General features: G+C 46.6%; 1 protein-coding gene across 1 annotated transcript in view; it reads left to right on the top strand.

Annotated features, from left to right (window-relative positions):
* Positions 1 to 1,239: 1,239 nt before the first annotated feature.
* LOC137369631 (tumor necrosis factor receptor superfamily member 11B-like) overlaps positions 1,240 to 24,941 on the top strand; it is a 59,645-nt gene continuing 35,943 nt past the window's right edge. Inside the window, exons 1-2 of the mRNA XM_068030962.1 lie at positions 1,240 to 1,320; positions 19,219 to 19,317. Of these exons, the coding sequence (XP_067887063.1) occupies positions 19,288 to 19,317 (30 nt within the window). The 5' untranslated portion in view covers positions 1,240 to 1,320; positions 19,219 to 19,287. The remainder of the gene's footprint in view (positions 1,321 to 19,218; positions 19,318 to 24,941) is intronic.

Raw genomic sequence — 24,941 nt, 5'->3', positions numbered from 1 at the left:
GGAAACAAATTCTTAGATCTTAGCCAAACAATTAAAAAATAATATTGTTTTTGCCAGAACTTTGTGCATCCATCCACTCGTTCGTGTAAACATCACCTGCAGAACTGAATAATTTCCTCCTGTGCTCATTTTCTCAATTCTGTATTTTTATTTCCCTATTTGACTTTCCTCATTCTGATTCCTAACTTCCTTTTATCTTCTACTTCTGATTGTGACTGTTATTTCCATGATCGTATGTGTTTGGTTTACATTTGATCTTTATCTGAATGTACTTCTCATAAGAAGCTACAAATCAGTTGCTGTTGTTTCTTGCCATGTGTAGGCCTTGCTCAGATCAATTTCCTCGTCCACCCGGCTTGATGCAGAGCCTATGCCCTTCTGCTCCTGCTGAGTTCCAGAGCATTTCTTTTATTTTTTGCGTACATTACTCGAATCAACTTACCTGTCCTGGTCAAAGATTAACAACTTTAAGGGAGATTCGTAACATTTATTTCAACCACAATTTGAGCAATAACATGGAGGATTCTAGGTTAATAATCCTAAATTTATAGATTGAAACATGGAAATAAAAATGTCTGGTTTGCATTCCACAATTTTCCATTTGAAGTAAATTCAGTGTTTGTCTCCACTCCAAATGCAGTTGGTTGGTTTAAATCCAACACTGCCAACTGATCACTCTCTGAAACTTTGCTATTTTTGACTGGATTTGGGATCAGTGCAGGGTAAGCATGGGATTATTCTGACTGGTATCCTCCCGAGGGATTGGGAGTAGTGATGGCAGGATACTCATACACTGCACCTCACCTCTATTAGGAAGCTGAGTGAATTACTCTGTTGAATCAAAGTCTGTGTAAATGATGTGGAGACCACACAGTGACCTTTATTTTGCAAATGTAAACATGTCTGAAAGGCAAATGCCTTCAGGATGTTTTGACATTAAGTTCAAAAACTCCTGTTTATATATCAAACTGATTTTCGCCTACTATTGCTGTGTGTTACAATAATATGCCTGATCATCAAATGGTGCAGGAATTGAACATTTCAGGCATTCAGTATCAACCTCAAGCATTCCCAAGTTAGGATTAACAAAGTTAAATGCAGAATTATTTTTTTATTCATTCACAGGATGTTGATGTCGCTGGCAAGTCCAACATTTATTGCCCATCCCTAATTTCCTCTGAGAAGGTGGTGGTGAGCTGCATTGTTGAACCACTGCAGTCCATGTGGTGAAGTTACTTCCACAGTGCTGTTCAGAACAGAGTTCCAGGATTTTGAGCCAATGACAGTGAAGGAACGGCGATATAGTTCCAAGTCAGGTTGGTGAGTGGTTTGGAGGGGAAGGTGTAGGTGGTGGTGTTCCCATGCATCTGGTGCCCCTGTTCTACTAGGTGGTAGATATCAAGGATTTGGGAGGTGCTGTCAAAAAAGCCTTGGGGTGATGCAGCAGTGCATCTTATATATAATACACACTGCTGCCACTATGTACCAGTGTTGGAGGGATTGAATGTTTAAGATAATCAATGGTGTGCCAAACAAGTGGACTATTTTGTGCTGCATGGTGTTGAGTTTCTTGAGTATTGTTGCAGCTGCAGTCATCCAGGCAAGTGGAGAGTATTCCATCACACTCCTGACTTGTACCTTGTAGATGGTTGACAGGCTTTGGGAAGTCAGGAGGTGAGTTACTCACTGCAGAGTTCCCAGCCTCTGACCTACCCTTGTAGCCTCAGTATTTATGTGTCTGGTCCAGGATGTTGATAAGGGGGATTCCGCAATTGTAATGCCATTGAAGGTCATGAGGAGGTGGTTAGATTCTCTCTTTTTGGAGAAACCCTCTGGGCAGAATTTTGTGTGGCTGTTTGAAGTGGGAATGGTGGTGTGGGGGGACAGAGAATTGTGTCAAGTCTCGGGAGCTCTGCAAGGGGTTCAGGCACTCGGGGGCTTTGCAAGGGGGTAGCTTGGGTTTGGGTGGCTGTATATGGTGAACAAACACAGCTGAGCTGTGTGTTTGCTAACACTGCTGGATCAGAGGGTCAGCTATCAGCAAAGGTCGACACTGAGGGCCATCTGGGAGTCTACCGGGAGAAGTAGCAAAAGCTCAATTCCAGGGCGGAGTGATCTCTGCATCGACAGTGCCCTGTAGGCCCTCTGGTCACCTGGCATGGGTCTCATACACCCTGTCTTTTTGGAACCCCGTGGCATGATGCGGCACCTCCAATGGAGGGACAGCCAAGAGGCTGCTGTGTTCGCCCATGAAACTCCACGACGAGAGCAGCAGCAACCGCCATGCCAAGAAGGGCCCTCCTGTGTCAGAGTGTATCAGACTCGAATCAGCTACCTCCAAATGTCCGAGCGACATTGCCAGTGAAGACTACGGCTCTCCAAGGAGGCCATCACCAATTTATGCGCCCTGCTGCAGGACGAGTTGCAACCTATGGGATTTGGGAGTCACACTATGCCAGTGGCCCTGAAGGTCACAATGGCACTAATCTTTCACATGTCTGGATCATTCCAAGGATCCACTGGGGACATGTATGGCCTCTCACAGGCAGCGGCCCACTGCTGCATCAAGGAGATGATCCTGTTCAAGAGAGTTGGCGTCTATGTGGCTAACAGACCGACCCACCCTGACGGTCAGGCTGACAGGGCCATCAGATTTGGGGTCATCGCTGGATTTCGCCGGGTACAAGGTGTGTTCGATTGCATGCAAGTGGCCATCAAAGCTCCAACGCACCAGCCATCCGCCTTCATCAACAGGAAGGGCTTACATTCCATCAAGGTTCAACTGGTCTGTGACCACCGAAAGCATTTCCTGCAGGTGTATGCCCACTTCCTGGGAAGCAGACACAATGCCTACATACTTCGGCAGTCCCAGGTGCCACAGCATTTCAGGCCCCCCACTCGTCTCCAGGGGTGGATTCTCGGGAACAAGGGCTACCCATTGAAGACATGACTACTCAAGCCTGTGAAGAACCCTCACAATGAAGCAGAGGAGAGGTAAACAATTGCCACAGCTCCACTCGAGCCACCATCGAGCAGGCTATTGGGCTGTTGAAGATAAGATTCCGGTGCTTGGATCAATCCAGTGGAGCCCTGCAGTATGCCCCAGTGAAGGTCTCACATATCGTGGTGCTCTGTTGTGCACTGCATAATCTAATACTGCAAGGGGGTTGAGGTTGGGGGCCTTTGCATGACGACAAGATGCCTGAGTGACACCCCTCCACTGATGAGGAGGATGTCGAGGAGGGAGGGGAGCAAGCAGCACTGGATGGTGAAGCACTTGCACCGGAGGATAGGCAGATTGAGTGACATATCATGGAGACAAGAGACAATCTCAGAATTACCCATTTCCGGCCACCCTGATGTCCACTCACAGAGAAACCAATAAAGACTGACCTCAATGTATGTAATCTGTCGCCTCCTTGCTATTTGTGTTCTGTGCCTAGTGCCCAGCTGAATCACATGCTAGTGCCCATGGGAGATCATAGTTAAATAAGGGCTGTGCCTACATTGGCATCCACTAAAGGGGAAGGGTGAAATCATACAAATCATAGAAAGTTTAAAGCACAGAAAGAGGCCACTTGACCCATCATATCTGTGCCGGCCAAAAAACGATCCACCTATACTAATTCCAACTTCCAGCATTTGGTCCGGAGTCCTGTAGATTACGGCACTTGAGGTGCATATCCAGATTCCTTTTGAATGAGTTGAGGGTTTCTGCCTCAACTACCCTTTCAGGCAGTGAGTTCCAGACCATCACCACCCTCTGGGTGAAAAAGGTTTTCCTCATCTCCCCTCTAATTTTTCTACCAATCACTTTAAATTTATGCCCCCCAGTCACTGACGTCTCAGCTAAGGTGAATAGACCCTTCACCTCCACTCTATCTAGGCCCCTCAACATTTCAATCAGATCTCCCCTCAGTTTTCTCTGTTCCAAGGAGAACAACCTCAGCCTATCCAATCTTTCCTCATAGCTGCATTTTTCCAGTCCTGGCAACATCCTCGTAAATCTCCTCTGTACCTTCTCTAGTGCAATTACATCCTTTCGGTAATGAGGTGACCAGAACTACACACAGTACTCAAGTTGTGGCCTAACCAATGAGTTATACAGTTCCAGCATAACCTCCCTGTTCTTATATTCTGTAACCCGGCTAATAAAGGAAAAGATTTCATATGCCTTTTTAACCCTACTCCTGCTCCTAATTCATATGTTCGTATGTATGTTATCGACCTGTCCTGCTACCTTCAGGGATCTCTGGACATTCACTCCAAGGTCCCTCACTTCCTCTACACTTCTCAGTATTTTCCCATTAGTCGTGTATTCCTTTGCCTTGTTTGACCTCCCCAAATGCATCACCTCACACATCTCCAGGTTGAATTCCATTTGCCACTTCTCTGCCCATTTGACCAGACCATCAATATCTTCCTGCAGCCTACAGCCTCCTCGCTATCTATCACACGGCCAATCTTTGTGTCGTCTGCAAACTTCTTGATCATGCCCCCTACATTTCTGCCAAATGGTTAATATATACCACAAAAAGCAGGGGACCCAGTACTGAGCCCTGTGAACACCACTGGATACAGCCTTCCAGTCGCTAAAACAGTCGTCAACAATTACTTTTGTTTCCTGTCACTGAGCAAATTTTGTATCCACCTTGCTGCATTTCCCTGGATCCCATGGGATTTTATTTTTTTAACCAGTCTGCAGCTCATAATTAAGACATGATAGAATAATCACTTTCACACAATGTACGCTAATGGATTGAACAAAAGAATTTTTTGTGAAGCATCATGTCAGATATCAAATGCCCATGAACCCCCAAGTGTTTGTAGCTGCTTTTCTTGTTACGTTTGCTAGTGCTTCTAGAGGTGTGAACCCAATGTTAGCAGCTTGGCTAGAGGCAGGCAGCTGATCCGGCTGCCCTTTGGCCTGTGATAACTTCGGTGGCCGTCCTCTGGCTCCCTGAGGCTTGGAGGGCCCCGGCTACCTGAGGGTGTCCTTCAGTGGTGCAGGAATCTTTTCAGGCATCACAGCTGCTGGAGTTGGGCTCACGGGTGAGGGGCTGAGGAACCGCTATTCACACTCGGAGCGCCCTGAGGGGAGCCTCCAGCTGTTGAGGTCAGCCTCTCCTCCTCCTTTTCAAGGCTAACTTGAACCTCCCTGCTCACCAGAGAAGGACGAGGAGATGGAAAAGACTCCAGGGGCCTTGTCCTTCCTTCACCTTGACACTGCTGCATTGATCTCGTGGTCAAGGTGATGGTGTGCAAGTCTGCTTGTATCTGTGGGATCTGGCACTCCATGAGGGTTGCCAATCTCTCAATGGAGGAAGCCATGCACACACATGCCTGAGATATGGCAGCAGTCATGACATGGATGTACTCCTCCATTGTCCATTCATGCTGCGCATGGCCTCTGACATCTCCACCAGATGTTGGACTGGCTAGGCTTGTATCCATTGGAATTTAGAAGAGTAAGAAGCAACTTAATTGAAACATATATGAGGGTTCTTGACAGGGTGGATGTGGAAAGGATGTTTCCTCTTGTGGGAGAATCTAGAACTCAGGGTCACGGATTAAAAGTAAGGGGTCACCCATTTAAGACAGAGAAGAAGAGAAATTTTTTCTCTCAGAGGGTCGTGAGTCTTTGGAATTCTCTTCCTCAAAAGGTGGTGGAGTTTTTAACGTATTGGTAGATAGATTCTTGATAAACAAGGGGGTGAACCATTATTGGGGGTACGTGGGACTGTAGTGTTGAGGTTACAATCAGATTAGCAATAATCTTGTTGAATGGCAGAGCAGGCTCGAGGGGCCGAGTGGTCTACTCCTGCTCCTAATTCGTATGTTTGTATGTCACCTCTCTCTGCAACTCCAGCTTGGCCTGTGCTGTTGATACTAGAGGCTTGTCATCAGCCTGGGGCTCAGCATGGGCTTGGCCACCCACAGTCTTCTGACTGTCAGAAGCCTTGGCTGTTTCAGCCTCAGCCAGCTGCTGAGGCACGATGTACAGTGCTCTCACCAGCCTGTAACCCTGATTCTACAACTTCTCAGCCGTGATGTACAGTGCTCTCACCAGCTTGCAACCCTGATTCTACAACTTCTCAGCCATGATGTACAGTGCTCTCACCAGCTTGCAACCCTGATTCTACAACTTCTCAGCCATGATGTACAGTGCTCTCACCAGCTTGTAACCCTGATTCTACAACTTCTCAGCCGTGATGTACAGTGCTCTCACCAGCTTGCAACCCTGATTCTACAACTTCTCAGCCGTGATGTACAGTGCTCTCACCAGCTTGTAACCCTGATTCTACAGCCAAGCAGAAACCCAACGAGATGAAAGTATCTGCGCTGGTGGAAGGTGCAGGGGCGTCATGGGACGGTGCATCCTTTGAGTGATCCTCCTCCTCAGAGGTCTGTCCACCTTCAGGTTGAATTTCCTGCAGATGCCGACCTGCATGAGAGAACAAAGGCATGTGTAGGTTAGGCTGTGCAGATCTCGCCATGCCAACTATACGTGATGTGGGTCTCCAGAAGTATGTTGACGGAAACCAATCCTCATGCTCTCTTGCACGGAAACTCCAGTCTCTCCATCTGATATGGCGCAGCCACCCTATGTCCCTGCCAATTCTGACACCTCTTCCTTGGCTGTGGTGAGAGGCCAAAGATCTGAAATGCTTCTGCCTGTTCGTGCTGTGTCCCTCCTATTGTAGGCCCTCTTGCCCTGCAAGAGAAAAGATGGAGATAGTCATAATTCGCAGAGACATCAATATGACAGTTCTGCTAGTTTCAGCCCCTCGTCCCCTACTGGGCATTCACATACAGCTCATGCTGCTACCTGCTTTCAGAAGTTAAGGGGGGGATGAGCAGTGAAGGCAGCCTGTGGCTGAGATGCAGCCATGCATCTGTCAGGATAAGGTGATGACTAACTACCTCTGCCATCACCACTATAGTGCCACCCTGCCCATGCCCCGCTTCCTTCTGCATAGCCACTTGCAATCACTAAAGAGGGATGTGTGGAGCACTCACCTTGGCAGTTGACCCTCTTGCGGCATTGTATCCAGTTCCGGGGGGGGTGACCCCATGTCTGCTGACCCCGTCAGTGATCTCCTTCCAGGCTTGCTTGGTCAGGCGGGAGGACCTCTTCTTGCCAATGCTGGGGAAGAGGACCTGCGGGAAGAACACGGAGGGGGGAGCAGATAAATACAGCCCGAGGATCGCGGCCTACAGCACCTACCTTCCGGGAAAGCGGACAGGGGACCAGGCGCGCAGGAGTTTGAAAATAAAGTGAGCAGTGACGTCACAGGAAAGCTGCAAGGTGATTGGTTGGTGAGTAACTGCTGTTAGGGAATAACTCTAAATAGTTGGGTTAGTACACTACTGTTAGGGTGCGTGTGTAAATAGTTTAATAATAAGGAACAGGTGAGTAGCTTTTTTTGAGTAAGGTTTGTTTTAACTAGTGAACTGTATTTAGTATGATTTTTCAGTACTAGTAAGGTGTTATTAATAATTCTAAGCTGTTGTAGTATTGGTAAGTTTTTTTTAGCAGTAGCAAAGGGTCAACTAATAAATAAATGAATGGCAGGATTGCTTCAACCTTGTGAGTGTACCTGCTGTGCGATGTGGGAGCTCCAGGATGCTTCCCATATCCTGGAGAACCATTTGTGCAGGAAGTGTCGTCAATTGAAGCAGCTTGAACTCCGGGTTTTGGAACTTGAGCGGCAGCTGGCGACACTCCAGTGCACTCATAAGGCTGAGAGCTACGTGGAAATAATGTTTATAGATTGTGGTCACCCCACAGCTTAGGAGTATACAGGGAGAGAGGGAATGGGTGACCACCAGACAGTCAAAAAGAATCAGGCAGGTAGTACAGGAGACCCCTGAGTGCATCTCACTTTCCAACAGGTATTCAGTTCTGAATACTGAGGAAAGTGATGCTTCACCTGGGGAGTGCAGCCAGAGCCAGGTCCATGGCACTACAGGTGGCTCAGCTGTACAGGGAAGACTGGAAGAGCCATAGCAAAATGTGATTCAATAGTCAGGGGAACAGACAGGTGTTTCTGCGGCCGCAGACGTGAATCCAGGATGGTGTGTTGCCTTCCTGGTACCAGGGTCAAGGATGTCACTGAGCGGCTGCAGAGCACCCTGAAGGGGGAGGGTGAACAGCCAGCAGTCGTGGTCCACATCGGAACTAATGACATAAGTAGAAAGAGGGATTTGGTCTTGAGTCAGAATTTAGGGAGCTAGGTAAGAAATTAGCATCCAGGACCTCAAAAGTAGTAATCTCCAGATTACTCCCAGTGCCATGCACAAGTGAGTATAGAAATAGAAGGACAAGACAGATGAATGCGTGGCTGGAAAGTTGGTGTAGTGGGGAGGGCTTCAGATTCCTGGCACACATTGGGACCGGCTCTGGGGGAGATGGGACCTGTACAGCCTGGATGGGTTGCACCTGAACAGAGCCGGGACTGAGTTCCTTGCGGAATGTTTTGCTAGTGTTGTTGGGGAGGGTTTAAACTAGTTTGGCGGGAGATGGGGACCTGAGGGTAGACTCAGCTGGGACAAAATCAGAAATGAAAATGGAAGACGTAAAATTAATGAATGACTCTGGAAGACAGAGGAAACGAGGGTTAGAAAATAAAAAAAAGTTTGGCAGTGCTCAAGGGTATCTATTTCAATTCAAGGAGTATAGCAAATAAAGCAGATGAGCTGGGGGCACAGATAGACAATGTGGCAGTATTATATCATAGCTAATTATAGAAACATGGCTTAAGGAGGGACAGGAATGGCAGCTCAACGTTCCTGGTTACAGGGTTTTTAGACATGATAGGGAGGGGGATAAGAAAGGAGTGGGTGTGGCAATTTTAGTCAAGGAAACTATTACAGCTGTGAGGAGGAATGATATGTTGGAAGGTTCATCAAATGAGGCCATGTGAATTGAGCTAAGGAACAAAAAAGGGGCAATCACAGCTGGGAGTGTACTATAGACCCCCAAACAGTCAGAGGGAGATAGAAGAGCAGATATGTAGGCAAATCTCTGAGATGTGCGAGAACAATCGGGCAGTAATAGTAGGGGATTTTAATTACCCCAATATTAACTTGGATAGTTTTAGTGTGAAAGGAATTGAGGGAGCAGAATTCTTGAGGTGCATTCAGGAGAACTTTTTTGCCCAGTATATAGCAAGTCCAACAAGAGAGGCCGTAGTTTTAGACTTAATTTTAGGAAATGAAGATGGGCAGGTGGAAGGAGTGGCAGTGGGAGAGCATTTTGGTGGTAGTGATCATAATTCAGTCAGTTTAACATAATTATGGAAAAGGACAGAGATAGAACAGGAGTTAGATTTCTCAATTGGGGCAAGGCCAATTTTACTAAACTGAGGAGTGATTTAGCGAAAGTGGACTGGAAACAGCTACTTGGAGGTAAATCAGTGTCAAAACAGTGGGAGGCATTCAAAGGGGAGATTCAAGGGGTTCAGGGTAAACATGTTCCCACAAAGAAAAAGGGTGAGGCGGCCAAATCTAGAGCTGCATAGATGTCAAGGAGCCTACAGGGTAAGATAAGGCAGGAAAGGAAAGCTTATGTCTGACACCGAGAACTCAATACTACAGAAAGCCGAGAGGAGTATAGAAAGTAGAGGAGTGAAATCAAAAAGGAAATTAGGAAAGAAAAGAGAGGGCGTGAAAGAATATTGGCAAGCAAATTCAAGGTGAACCCAAAGATGTTTTATCAATACATTAAGAGTAAGAGGATAACTAAGGAGAGAGTAGGGCCCATAAAAGACCAAAAAGGTCACCTATGGGTAAGAGCAGAAGGTATTGGTATGGTTCTTAATGAATACTTTGCATCTGTCTTCACAAAAGAGGGGACAATGCAGATATTGTAGTCAAGGAGGAAGAGTGTGAAGTATTGGATGTGATAAACGTATGGGATCAGCATCCTTGAAAGTTGATAAATCACCAGGGCCAGATGAAATGTATCCCACCTAGGCTGTTAAAGGCAAGAAAGAAAATAGCAGAGGGTCAGTCCACACTGGATACAAGTGTGGTGCCAGATGATTGGAAAACTGCTAACGTTGTACCTCTGTTTAAAAAGGGAGCAAAGGATAGACCGAATAATTACAGGCCAGTCAGTCTAATCTCAGTAGCGGGTAAATTATTGGAATCTATTCTGAAAGATAGGATAAACTGTCACTTAGAAAGGCACAGGTTAATCAAGGATAGTCAGCATGGATTTGTTAAGGGAAGATCTTGTTTGACCAACTTGGTCGAATTTTTTGAAGAAGTAATAAGGACGATCAATGAGGGTAATGCAGTTGATGTAGTCTACATGGATTTTAGGAAGGCTTTTGACAAGGCCCCACATGGCAGGCTGGTTAAAAAAATAAAATCCCATGGGATCCAGGGAAATGCAGCAAGGTGGATACAAAATTGGCACAGTGGCAGGAAACAAAGGGCTGTTTTAGCAACTGGAGGGCTGTTTCCAGTGGTGTTCTGCAGAGCTCAGTACTGGGTCCCCTGCTTTTTGTCATATATATTAACGATTTGGGCGTAAATGTAGGGGGCATGATCAATAAGTTTGCGGACGACACAAAGATTGGCTGTGTGGTCGATGGCGAGGAGGATAGCTGTAGGCTGCAGTAAGATATTGATGGTCTGGTCAGATGGGCAGAAAAGTGGCAAATGGAATTCAACTTAGAGAAGTGTGAGGTGATGCATTTGGGGAGGCCAAACAAGGAAAAGGAATACACGATTAATGGGAAAATACTGAGAAGTGTAGAGGAAGTAAAGGACCTTGGAGTGAATGTCCAGAGATCCCTGAAGGTAGCAGGACAGATTGATAAGGTGGTTAAGAAGGCATATGGAATCCTTTTTTTATTGACCGCAATTGTTGACAACGCGATCGGTAGGTGGCGCTGTTTTGGCACCTGCGCAGATACAGCATGTGCCACGAAAACATCACAGCTTGCGACTGTAGCAGCTGCCAGGACTAAAGATGGCGCTGCTCAAAAAATCACAGGGATGAAACCTAACAAACACGTGACAGAATACAATGGCCGGAGTGAGAGAGTGGAGTGGGCCGGGGAGATCAGCGCGGGGGCGGGGGAGATCAGCACGGGGGCGGGGGAGATCAGCGCGGGGGCGGGGGAGAGCAGCGCGGGGGCCGGGGAGAGCAGCGCGGGGAGACCAGCGGTAGCGGTGCCGGGGGGCGGGGGGAGAAAGAGGGAGGGGGGGGGGGAGAAAGAGGGAGAGGGAGGGGGGGAGAAAGAGGGAGGGGGGGAGAAAGAGGGAGGGGGGAGAAAGAGGGAGGGGGGAGAAAGAGGGAGAGGGAGGGGGGAGAAAGAGGGAGGGGGGAGAAAGAGGGAGAGGGAGGGGGGGAGGGAGAGGGAAGGGGGAGGGAGAGGGAGGGGGGAGAAAGAGGGAGAGGGAGGGGGGGAGAAAGAGGGAGAGGGGGAGAAAGAGGGAGAGGGGGGGAGAAAGAGGGAGAGGGAGGGGTAAGGAAGGGGGGAGGGGGAGAGCTGGGGGGAGAGGGAGGAAGGGGAGAGAGTGGGGGGGGGAGCAGCGGAACGGGAGTGCCTTTTTCTGTGCATGTGCCATAAACACAACAGCAAAAGACTTACCGGCCAGTCCCTGGACCCGGTGACACCAAGGTCTTCGCACGCATGCTCACTCCCCGCGGCTCTCTACGGCCTCTCGCTTCCGGCCCCCTCCATTCAGCCGTTCCCTCCAGCTGCGGATGCCCAATCCAGTTGCTTTCTCCTCTACCCAGTTGCTTTCTCTACTTCTCCTCAGTACTTCAGGCATTGCAACTGTTTGGTCCCTGCATTTTGCATGCTCCCTCTCCCCACCCCTCCCCCTCTTCACCCACCCCTCCCTCTACCCCCCCCCCCCCCCCCCCCCCCACCATAGTTGAATATCTGAAGTGCAGTTGCAAAGTCGGGGAAATAGCATGCAAAACAAAACCTCAACAATTCTGGGGTTAATTATTGAAAAGTTTTATTAAGTTCATTAAGTATCCGAGGAACTGCTGTGCATGGATACATGAGTGTTGTGTCCAGCATTCCCGTTAGACAGACAGGCCGAGTCTCTGCTATGCACAGCTAAAGAGATTGTTCCTGGAGAGCCTTGTGGTGAATAAACGCTTGGCTCTCTATTCCACTACTGTATTGTCCATGTGAAGATGGCAAAGTCACAAGAGTCTGAGCTCAGTCTATTCTTGGTGAATGTTCCCCAAGCGCATCCCAATGTGCATTCCCAATTCATCCATAAATGCAATGTTCCTTTCCACATCGTGATGAGCTCCGCAGCATGATCCAGTTGCCTTCGTTGCTTGAATGCTGACCTTAAGTCTCAAGGATTGTTTTCTCGACGGCATGTTTTACATGAAAAGAAATAAAGCAAATCAGAGTCAGAGCTTGCCTCCCTCCATCCACTGAAATTACTGTTGTTCACACCTTTTTAAGTTCTGCAGTGAAGGCACCAATTGATAACGTCGCCAATGAAGCACTTATTACCCACCTCAGATGCAGGAATCAGCACATCCTTGCGTCATCTCCTGCACTGCCTCCTTTGCTTGAATGCCGTCCTTAAGTGTCAAGGATTGTTTTCTCAAGGGCACGTTTTACATGAAAGAAAATAAGGAAAGAACATCAGTGTCAGAGCTTCCCTCCCTCCAATGGAATTACTGTTGAGCATGCTTTGTGTTCTGTGGTAAAGGCATGTACTGATAACACCGCCAATGAATCACTTAGTACCCACCTCAGCTGTAGGAGGCCGGATGATGTTACTGCCCCTATCTCGTGATGGTTCAATGCTGCTCTCAGGGAAAACATGAATGATGTGAGGGTGCTGGAAAAGAAGCACATTTCTTTTGGGCTATGAACATAAAGCTGGCCATTTAGCCCAGCAGTTCCCTGCTAGTGGTTATGTTACTCGTGCATCTTCCCATCCATTCCCATTTAATCCTGCCTACTACTATCACCAGTTGTGTTCACAGCAAGAGCATTCACATTTCTGCTACCACTGGACACGGCATGCTTGTTTCTTTTAGTGCTCAGTCTCTTCTTGCTGAATGTTCCCCAAGTGCTTGACCCCTTTGGACGCCCTCTCTGCTTGACAGGCAGCAACTGGCAATTGCGGAGTCTCACAAGGCTCTGCATGGTTGTTTCAACGTCGGATGGGGAAACAGGTGGCTGTGTGTCCATGGGCACTGCCCTGATGGGTGTAGGAGCAGGTAACTGTGTGTCCATGTGCACTGCCCTGATGGGTGTAGGAGCAGGTAACTGTGTGTCCATGTGCACTGCCCTGATGGGTGTAGGAGCAGGTAACTGTGTGTCCATGAGCACTGCCCTGATGGGTGTAGGAGCAGGTAACTGTGTGTCCATGTGCACTGCTCTGATGGGTGTAGGAGCAGGTAACTGTGTGTCCATGTGCACTGCTCTGATGGGTGTAGGAGCAGGTAACTGTGTGCCCATGAGCACTGCCCTGATGGGTGTAGGAGCAGGTAACTGTGTGTCCATGTGCACTGCTCTGATGGGTGTAGGAGCAGGTAACTGTGTGCCCATGTGCACTGCCCTGATGTGTGTAGGAGCAGGTAACTGTTTCCCCCCCGATTCCCATTGACTCCAGTTTTGCTAGGGCTCCTTGATACCATACTCAGTCAAATGCTGCCTTGATGTCAAGGGCAGTCATTCTCACCTCATCTCTGGAGTTCAGCTATTTTGTCCATGTTTGGACCAATGCTGTAATGAGGTCAGGAGCTGAGTGGCGCTGGTGGAACCCAAACCGAATAGGTTATTGCTGAGCCAGTGCTGCTTGATAGCAACAACCCCATCCATCACCTTGCTGATGATTGGGAGTAGACTGATAGGGCGGTAATTGGTCTGGTTGGATTTAGCCTGCTTTTCATGTACAGGACATACCTGGGCAATTTTCCACATTGCCGGGTAGATGCCAGTGTTGTATCTGTACTGAAACAGCTTGGCTAGGGGCATGGCTAGTTCTGGAGCACAAGTCTTCAGTACCATTGCCAGAATGTTGTCAGGGCCCATAGCCTTTGCAGTATCCAGTGCCTTCAGCCGTTTCTTGATATCACATGGAGGGAATCGGATTGGCAGAAGGCTGGCATCTGTGATGCTGGGGACTTCAGGAGGAGGCCGAGATGGATCATCCACTTGGCACTCTGGCTGAAGATGGATGCAAATGCTTCAGCCTTGTCTTTTGCACTGATGTGCTGGGCTCCCCCATCATTGAGGATGCGGATATTTGTGGAGTCACGTCTTCCTGTTAGTTGTTTAATTGTCCACCACCATTCATGGCTGGATATGTTAGGACTGCAGAGCATAGATCTGATCCATTGGTTGTGGGATTGCTTAGCTCTGTCTATTGCATGCTGCTCCTATGTTTGGCATGCAAGTAGTCCTGTGTTGTAGCTTCACCAGGCTGACACCTCATTTTTAGGTATGCATGATACTGCTCCTGGCATGCCCTCCTGCATTCTTCATTGAACCAGGGTTGGTCCCCGGATTGATAGTAATGGTGGAGTGCGGCATATGCAAGGCCATGAGGTTACAGATTGGGATTGAAGACAATTCTGCTGCTGCTGATGGCCCACAACACCTCATGGATTCATAGTTTTGAGTTGCTCTATCTGTTCGAAATCTACCTCATTTAGCACGGTGGTAGTGCCACACAACACAATGGTCGGTATCCGCAATGTGAAGATGTCTCCACAAGGACTGTGCGGTGGTTACTCCTACCAATACTATCATGGACAGATGCATCTGATAGCTGAGGACGAGTAGGTTATCCCCTCTTTTTGGTTCCCTACCATCTGTTGCAGACCCAGTCTAGCAGATATGTCCTTTAGGACTCGGCCAGCTTGGTCAGTAATGGTGCTACTGAGCCACTCTTGGTGATGGACATTGGAGTCCCCCACCCAGAGTACATTTCATGCCCTTGCTACCCTCAATGCTTCTTCCAAGTGGTGTTCAACATGGAGGAGTACTGATTCATCAGCTGAGGGAGGGTGGTAGGTGGTAATCAGTAGGAGGTTTCCTTGCCCATGTTTGACCTGATGCCATGAGATTTCAGGAGGTCTGGAATCAATGTTGAGGACTCCCAGGGCAACTGCCTCCCAACTGTATACCACTGTGCCGATACCTCTAATGAATCTGTCCTTGCAGTGGGTTGCCAGGATTGGTGATGGTGGTGCCTGGGACATTGTCTGTAAGGTATGATTCTGTGAGTATGACTGTTCAGACCAAGTGAGAAAGAGGTTCAGGGTTCCCTTTCAGCCTTCACCTGGTCTTGCTGTAACAGGGTTTAATTTTAAACACATCGTGTTTTAGCTCCCACTTGCTGAATCCTTGTTCACTGCTTTCCAATTATAAGGCAAAGAAACCAGCACAAACAGGCTTCCTTAGGTTTAAAGAAGAAAAGCTGAAATTTATTGAACAGTGGCGCAGTGGTTAGCACCGCAGCCTCACAGCTCCAGCGACCCGGGTTCAATTCTGGGTACTGCCTGTGTGGAGTTTGCAAGTTCTCCCTGTGTCTGCGTGGGTTTCCTCCGGGTGCTCCGGTTTCCTCCTACATGCCAAAGACTTGCAAGTTGATAGGTAAATTGGCCATTAGCAATTGCCCCTGGTATAGGTAGGTGGTAGGGAAATATAGGGACAGGTGGGGATGTGGTAGGAATATGGAATTAGTGTAGGATTAGTATAAATGGGTGGTTGATGGTCGGCACAGACTCGGTGGGCCGAAGGGCCGGTTTCAGTACTGTATCTCTAAACTAAACTAAACTTAAACTTAAACTTTAGTTCATTTGGCGCCTACGGATACACGACACACCCATGCTAACATGCATACACGATACACACATGCAAATAGAAACAGAAAAGAGCAGAAGAAAAATAAAGTGGAAAAGTTTGAGGCAATATCTGAAGAGTTGTTATTATGGCTCTTTGAGCTGACAGTAGAGTCCTTGATTGTCAGTAGATCTTGCTTTTTGTTGAGGTCCAGTGTTCTTCTTAAATCTCGTTTGCTGTAGGAGACTTTTCTCTCTTGGGGTTCATGTGTCTTCGGTGGATTCAGAGGCTTGTGAGAAAGAGACGGGAACAGACAGGAAAGAGATCTCAGTCCAGGAGCAAACAGACACTCTGCCTTCAAAACTCTCTGTGGCCAGTTCAAAAGAAAACCCTGGAACAGCCAGGTAGTCATGTGACTACCTGTCTATCCAGTCCTGGCCCTTGTGGATTGTATCCTCCTTAGCAGGCCCTGGAATGAGCTTTCTCCCCTTCGATGTCTGTTAGTATGCAAATTTTTTACTCGTAACAGCTGATCTGTTTAACAAGTCATTTCCTCACTCCAACAACAGTTAAAAATCAATGTTCATGACAAAACTGATGTGCCTCATTCTTGGCAGGTGGGGGCCTAGCATGACATTGACTATGTTAGGCAGTTGCTTGACTAGTCTGTGGGACAGCTCTCCCAATTTTGGCACAAGGCCCCAGATGTTAGTATGGGGGACTTTGCAGGGTTGACAGGGCTGTTGTTTCTGGTGCCAAGCTTGATGCCAGGTGGTCTGTCCAGTTTCATTCCTTTTCTTAGGCTTTGTAGCGATTTGATACAACTGAGTGGCTTGCTTGGCTGTTTCAGAGGGTAGTTCACAGTCAACCACATTGCTTGGGTCTGGAGTCACATGAAGGCCAGATCAGGTACGGGCGGTAGATTCCCTTCCCAGTTAGTGAACCAGTTGGGTTTTTACAACAATTGACAATGGTTTCATGGTCACCACTAGACTAGCTTTTTAATTCCAAATTTTTATTAATTGAATTCAAATTCCACCATTTGCCGCGGTGGGATTTGAACCCATGTCCCCGATCATTACCCTGGGGCTCTGGGTTACTAGTCTCATGACATTTCCACTATGCCACCGCCTCCCCGTAGTTATTCCTACTACATCTGGTTCCTCACTACGGCTTATTGCCTCCAGTTCCTTTGTTTTATTTTGGATGCTTCATACATTGCTGTACAGGCAGTATAATTTGTCTTTAATAATTGTTCCTTTTACTTTATCTTACACTTCAGTTCACTTTTTGTACTTCTGTTTTATATTTTTATTTGCTCCCTAGCCATCTATGTTTACCCTTGTTCCTTACTTTAATGTGGCAACGTGATCACAAACCAGTTGTGCATTAATGGAATAGAAGCCCTTGGGATTGATGAAAGCAGTGGGTTTATCAACTGGTTGATTTGATACAGACAGTGAGACTCTGAACTTTGGGGGATACCTGCAGTCTGCCCATACACCAGAGTCTTATTCTACTGTTTCAGGCTGTCAATATGGAAAGTAAAAGAAGTGCTTTCTTTTTGCAAATTTGGCTTCAGTTACTTACTTAATGTAAACATGAACAGCAGACTGACTGATATTACTGACATTCCCTATGCTAGCTTGGAAGGAGCCAGAAGCAAAGTGATTGAAGTGGGGGTGTGATGGGGTGGATGGTGTAGATTCTAACTGTAAGGACAGGTGGGCCAAGGATGGATGGGAAGGTAAAAACTTTAAAATTCTAAAACCCAACTTGAGCCTGTCTCCAACCCAGCCTTTTCCGGTTTAACAGAGGTAGGTCAGTGCTGGGCCACCAGTCCATTCTCAAGAGGCAGGTCAATCACTAAAATCTTTTAAAGAGGCTGTGTGCCTCCATTTTTACTTAATGGAGGTGGGAATTCCTGGCAGGTAAAGAAAAGATGAATGCATTTATAGCACTGTTTGTGGGCTAGGAGGAGCTGGAGTGTTTTCCCCAGGCTCAACAAGCTTACCAGCTTGCGATTGGATCTCTGTGATTGACCGACCATGCCACTAATATCTGATTCACTCCTCGTGGTATCCCACCCTCTGCAATGGCAGACTTACCTGACATCTTCTCCCCGGCTGTTTTCCCACCCAACAGCTTGTCAACCTGGCTGGCTGTTGAGCATGAAATCTGCTGAAAAAATGTAAAAGCTGTTCTGCTGTTAATATTGGCAAGACATGCGGGCAACCCTTACTTTTGGATTTCTCATCCAAAGATTCTGCCTCGCCACTCTCGTCCCCAGCTCTGAGTAAATATCAGGCCAAAGAAGCATCGGGCTGCACTGGCCTTGACTGCAACAGGCAATGCTGTGGTTGTATGTCTTGTTGCAGGATTCGATACAAGTCTGTGGCAGTCTGTCTCGAGAAATGTGGCCTCCTTAGATAAGTGCAATTATCTTAATCTTGGTTTATAAATGCTTTTGGGAGGGTAAAGTTCACAACGTGCATAGCTTGATCTATCGAAACCCCAGGCAGCTGCAAATTTTTTTGTTCCTTCCTCCTCCTGATGCTGCTCCTCTTCCTCTAACCAGACTGAGATTGCCAAAGGAATTCTCATATAGAAAAAAGCGCATTTCCAGAAGCCCCTTAACAGTTTGGTACAGGAACATTAAAATTATCTTAATAGTCAAAAGCCACTTTGTAATCCCAAGAAATGTCTCCCAACTTTTGCAGTGTTTTAGTTGAAGAAGCTGAGGATCCTTTTAAATAGTGCTGGAAATAGCTACCTTCTAACTGATAACTGAGGAGGTAAGGTAGCAGTGGCCGAACAGGTTAAGATGAAGCTGTCATCTCTTGACCCCTATTTACAATTATTTATTAACCCCCACCCCTACCTGTTTCTGGCAGGATGATGAAATCAAGGACCACCTGATAATCAGAATGGATGGACCTCAATCCCACTACTGCCTAAAATATTCCAACAACATCTTAAATATGGTTTAATGCTTCCTTGCTCAGATAAAATAGATTGAAACTCATTCATTATTCATGAGCTACAAACTTGGATGACAGATAGGGTTCCAACTTATTTTAAAAACTAAATAAAAGTGAAATGGTTTAATTTACATTTAGGAATTTGAAAAATATAATTTCTTTTACTTAAACTGTATTTGCTATGTAGCTTCAGGGTTCAGATCCTTTATCTTACAATATGAAGTACTGGCGTTGGAGGTATAATCATTTCTGTTCAAATTTCTTCTTTGCCTCTTTTTATAAACTTGAGTGAGTGCAGTACTAAATCAGTGTTATGTTATACTGTAAAACTAAGACCTAAACTTCAAAGCAAAAGCAGTGGTAAATTTAAGGTTGTGATAACTTCTGATTTTTTTTCCATAATCTGGATTTGGCATGAATTCAACTGGTGGAACTATATAAAGAGGGAAGTTATCATAAAAGGTTATCATTCACAGTGAAATTACTTTCAGCTGTTCGTTCGTTTCACAGAAATGATTCAAATTTCCCTCTGCACCTACCTGGTAAGTACTGTACAGACTATTTTTGTTAACCAGCATTTCCTTTAATTGAATCATGTGGCAAAATGAATGAATATTAATTCTCATCGCTGTTGTAACATAGTTTATTAGTCATGTTTTGCTGTAAAATTGTCATTAAATATTTTCAGTTATTACACTTATGAATGTGTAGTGAACTGGAAAGCAGGACAAAAGCATTAAAGATAAAAATCTGGATCTTTGGATCTGCTGTCAAAAGTACATTTAAAGTAAATTTAGAACAGATATTTGTGAAAATGTCAAAGGGTAGTCAAAATTTTACTCATCTGTCAAGTAAGGTAGTAGAGTCAAAGATGCTAAGGAGTTAAGGGCATCAAGAATGCAGTTGAACGCTAGATTGGGTATGTCTGATTATCAGACAGATAAGGTTTGATGGGCCATTTGGTCTTTCCTCATCCTTGACTTTTTCCAGTGTTTTCCAGTGTTCTAATCAATCTTTAACATTATGGGCTGAATTTGGCGGGTGAAAACAATGGCATTGCAGAGCCGCCGCAATCCTAAGCGCAGAGGCTCATTTAAATAGCTGGGGTGGGCTGTCCATCCCTGGCAATGTCATTAGCTGCCTTTGCTCAGGCACTGATGCCATTTTCAAAGGGCTTTGAACCCTCCCTTTACATTTAAATATTTAAAGCTAAAGTGAATGAATAAAAATTAAATACATTTATTTTGCCCCTCTCCCACCCCCAATGACAATTAAATTAATTTCTTGCCTTCTCCCCCCAAAACACTTACCTTGTTTACCTGACCTCCCCCCACAAACTGCATAAACCTTAACCTAAGACCCTTCCCACCATCCCCTGCACTATTGATGTTACTTTGACCCTGTTCCCCCCCGCACCCCCACCCCCCCACCCCCGCACTGATAAACCTACCTCCTCCCTGTTCCCCATAAGTGTTCTGCCTCATTTCGCTGGGCGGGGATCCAAAGGTGCAGGAGTGCTGGCCAGCGGCAGGAAGATCACAGTGGGACAGCATAAGTATGATTATTGCATTCATTTCCATTTATTTAAATATGTAAATGTGGGTCCTGTCGCTGAGTGGCAGGGGGAGCCGCCACGAGGCCTTGTCGCCGCCGGCAATATCGGACCAGACTCTCCCGGCGTTGCAGTACGTGGCAGCCCTCTCTCAGAGGCATTTTCCGCCCCCCCCCCCCACAACCCACCACGAGCCCCGACGTTGTCGGGGTGGGGGGGCGGAAAATGCCTCTGAGAGAGGGCTGCCATGTACTGCAACGCCGGGAGAGTCTGGTCCGATATTGCCGGCGGCGACAAGGCCTCGTGGCGGCTCCCCCTGCCACTGTCCACGACATCAAACGCTACCTTCATGTTAGGCAGCAATTTATACGTACTTACTCCAACCTAATATACCGTATTCAATGTACATGGTGCTATCTCCTCTATACTGGGGAGATCAAACCAATATTGCTTTGCCAAACACCACAAATGTGACCTAGAGCTTCCTGTGGCTCACGACTTAAAATACACATTCTATTTTCATTCTAATCTCTCCATCATTGGCATCCTATGCTATTCCAAAACAGGCTATTACAAGCTCAAGAACATCTTTCTCCTGAGCACTGTGCATGTCTGTGACCTGAACACTAAATTGTAACTTCAGATTTTATCTATATTTCCCATTTCCAGCAGTTCAGTTTAACTTTGGACATCAATGTGCAGGCTGATTTTTTTTCAATTTCCTCATCCTTCTATCCTTCCTGCTTCATGTGTTTATTTAGCTTCCCTTTAAATGCAACTATGCTACTTGCCTCAACTACACGTTGTGGTAGTGAGTTCCACATTCTAACTACTCTCTGGGTCAAGAAGATTTTCCTAAGTTCCGTACTGGATTTATTAGTGATTATTTAATATATATGGGCTCCTAGTTCTGGTCTTCCCTGTTTTCTTTTCTAGAGAAAAGAGCCCCAGTCTGTTCAATCTTTCCTGATAGGTATAACCTCTCAGTTCTAGTATCATTCCAGTATTTATTTTGCATTTTCTCCAGTCCCTCAATATCCTATTTATGGAGACCAAAACTGTTTACAATACTCCAAGTGTGATTGAACTAAGGTTCTATACAAGTTTAACATAATAACTCTGCTTTTCAATTCTATCCCTCTTACCTCGCCAGATATGAACCCCATTGTTTTGGTTGTTTTTTTTCTTTGTCCATATTAACCTGTGTTGCTACCTTTAGTAATATTTATCACTGTACCCCCATCATGCTTCTGCTCCTAACCTCATTTAGATACTTATATTCCAAAGAGTTTGTGGCCTCCTTATTCATCCTACCAAAGTGCAACACTTTCACACTTAACTATATTAAAGTTCATTTGCCAATTACATGCCCATTCTCTCAGTATATTAATATCTTCCTGCATTCTGTCACAGTCCTCCTCTGTATTAACTACACCCCAAATTTGGTGTCATCCACAAATTTTGAAATTGTACTTCCAATTCCTGAATAAACAATTATTCATGCAAATTATAAACAACAATGGTCCGAGCATCAATTGTTGAGAAATTCCACTTCACACCTTTTGCCAGTTTAAGTAACTGCCATTAACCTTTACTTTCTGTTTCATAACCAGCTTGCTATCCAGTCTACTACTTGTCTCTCAAGGCCACCAGCGTGAAATTCGGATTTATACGCCTCTTGTTTGGGCACTATGGGAGTCGTTTGACCTCCAAAATGGCATCCTGAGGTGTGCACACACTTCAGGGGCAATTTGTGACAGATGCCACATTGGTGAGGTCATTAGTGTGCATGCAATGTCCGCAGATCAAAATGTCAGTCAGTGTGCATTGCCAATTTGAAGCTGGTGCTGCCATATTGCAGCTGAGTGTTCCAGCTAACACTATCTGTTGATCACACATGGCTGAAGATACATTCAGCACAGGAATGACCCCCCCCCCCACCCCCACCCCATCCCACCAGTGCTATTTAAATGGACATCAACAATTTACTGGTTAGTAGCTGATGCTATGATTCTACAAGTGTTTGGTGCTTTCTATAGTTGTTTCAAGTTGCAAAGGTCTATAGGGAGTGCTGAATGACTTTCTGCTAAATTCAAGTTTCTGCACAAATCAGTTGCTCCCAGACTTGGGTGCACTAGTAGGCATTGCCCTTAGAATACAGCATCACTCAGAGAATGAGTAGAGGGAGAGCAAGAGGGGGAGAAGGGCTCTCAGCAGAGGGCCATAACTGCCCAGAATGTTCAGGTAGTGATTCTATCTGAACCTCAGCAGGTAACAGTGTGTGAGACGTCTGCAATTCCACAAGGAAGTCCTCACCAAAATCTGGCACCTGCTGCAGTTACAGCTGCAACCTCAGAGCAGGGCAAGGACCGCATTGCCAGGGGCTGTGAACGTGACCGTGGTGATGATTTTTTTATGTGTCTGGCTCCTTCCAGGCTGGGGCTGGAGATATTTGCAACATCTTGCAGTTTGCCATTCACTGCTGCATAAGGGAGGTCACATATGAACATACGTATTAGGAGCAGGAGTAAGCCACCTGGCCCCTCGAGCCTGCTCCGCCATTCAATAAGATCATGGCTGATCTGATTGTAATTTTGAGTCCACAATCCCACCTACCCCCGTTAATCTTTCACCCCCTTGCTTATCAAGAATCTATCTACCTCTGCCTTAAAAATATTTAAAGACTCTGCTTCCAACGCCTTTTGAGGAAGAGAGTTCCAAAGACTCATGACCCTCTGAAAGAAAAAAGATTCTCCTTATCTCTGTCTTAAATGGGCGACCCCTTATTTTAAAATCGTTACCCCTAGTTCTAGATTCTCCCACAAGGAGAAACATCCTTTCCACATCCACCCTGTCAAGACTCCTAAGGATCTAATATGTTTCAATCAAGTTGCCTCTTACTCTTCTAAATTCCAATGGATACAAACCTAGCCTGTCCAACATCTGGTGGAGATGCCAGAGGCCATGCGCAGCATGAGTGGACGATGGAGGAGTACATCCATGCCATGACTGCTTCCATGTCTCAGGCATGTGTGTGCATGGCTTCCTCCATTGAGAGGTTGGCAACCCTCATAGAGTGCCAGATCTCACAGATATGAGCAGACTTGCACACCATCATCTTGGGCCACCATCTTCAGCTGCTTAATCAATGACCTTCCCTCCATCATAATGTCAGAAGTGGGGATGTTTGCTAATGATTGCACAGTGTTCAGTACCATTGCAACTCCTCAGATAATGAAGCAGTCTGTGCCTGCATGTAGCAAAACCTTGACACATTCAAGCTTGGGCAGCTAAGTGACAAGTAACATTTCACATCATTTAAGTGCCAGGCAATGACCATCTCCAACAACAGCAAGGTAATTCCAGAGTTTAGGGCCTATTAGGCAACTGAAGGCATGGCCACCGATAGTGGAGCAATTAAAATTGTGGAAGTTCAAGAGGACTAGCCCCGTCAACGGCTCCTCACTTACCTCAAATCCGGGTCTCCGGTGCTGGGCCTGGGTCCAAGGCCTGGTGCAGTACTGGCAGTGGCCACTGCTCCCGGTGATGCTGCTGTTACTACTGAGTTGCCGGCTCTGTGATTGGCCAGTAGCTCTTGGAGGCAGGATCCCTGTCTTTAAAGGGACGTGGATCCCGGCGCCAGGCTGTTACCGGCCTGGCGTCAAAGAATCGCACCGGGGGGAGGGAATGGACTCCAAATGGCCAAGACGGGATTCCTCCAACTTTCAGAATACATATTTCAGAATACACAGAATAGATGCATTCCAACTAGAAAGAAAGGGTTGGATTTAAGAGCCTGCCGTCGATGTTGACGGTGAGCTCAATAAATGGTGGCCCGGACGCCAAAGAGCGCCACAATCTCAAGCGCAGCAGCTCACTTAAATAGCCAGGGTGGCCTGCCGCACCCAATCTGGTGGAGGGCACGGACTGTCCGCCCCAGCAATGGTGTCAGCTGCCATTATGCAGCGCTGGAGCCATTTTTAATTGGCAGCCAGCCCTGCCACCGAATTTAAATTTTTAAAGTTCTACTCCCAAAATTAAATAAATAAATTTCTAATTCTCCTTTCATACCCCCAAATAACAATTACAATAGGTATTTGCAATTACCCCTCCAACCAAAACACTTCACTTTTACATCTGATCTTCCTCCCGCCAAACTGCACAAAGTTTCAAGTTCAATCTTTCCCACCATCCCTTACACCTATTACATTTATTTGACCCTGTCCCCCCCCACCCCCACACTGACAAACGTACCTCCTCCCCCCTCCCCACAGTGTGGCACCACATTTCCCCGGACGGGGATCTGAAGGCATGGAGGTGCCTGTCACTGCACTGAAGATTATGGCGGGCCCTCAAGCTCGCAGTTAAGTCTATTTAAATTTAATAATTTCATTCATTTGAACATTTAAATTGTGGTCCTGGGTGGGGTGGGCGACGTTTGGCGCTGCCAAGGATCTTTGCTGCTGCCGGAAGGATTGGACCGGGCCCTCATGGCATTGAGGTTCAGGATGGGCCTCTCCAGAGCTATCTTCAGGCCCCCCCTCCACGGAACCCAATGCCTGGGGTAGAACAAAATCCAGCCCAAAAATTCCAAAAGGAGAACCCAGCACCCAT

Source organism: Heterodontus francisci, chromosome 5, assembly GCF_036365525.1.
Source record: "Heterodontus francisci isolate sHetFra1 chromosome 5, sHetFra1.hap1, whole genome shotgun sequence".
NCBI classification, from domain to species: domain Eukaryota; kingdom Metazoa; phylum Chordata; class Chondrichthyes; order Heterodontiformes; family Heterodontidae; genus Heterodontus; species Heterodontus francisci.
The sequence above is the reverse complement of the archived record's forward strand: the minus strand, read 5'-3'. Positions and strand labels throughout refer to the sequence as shown.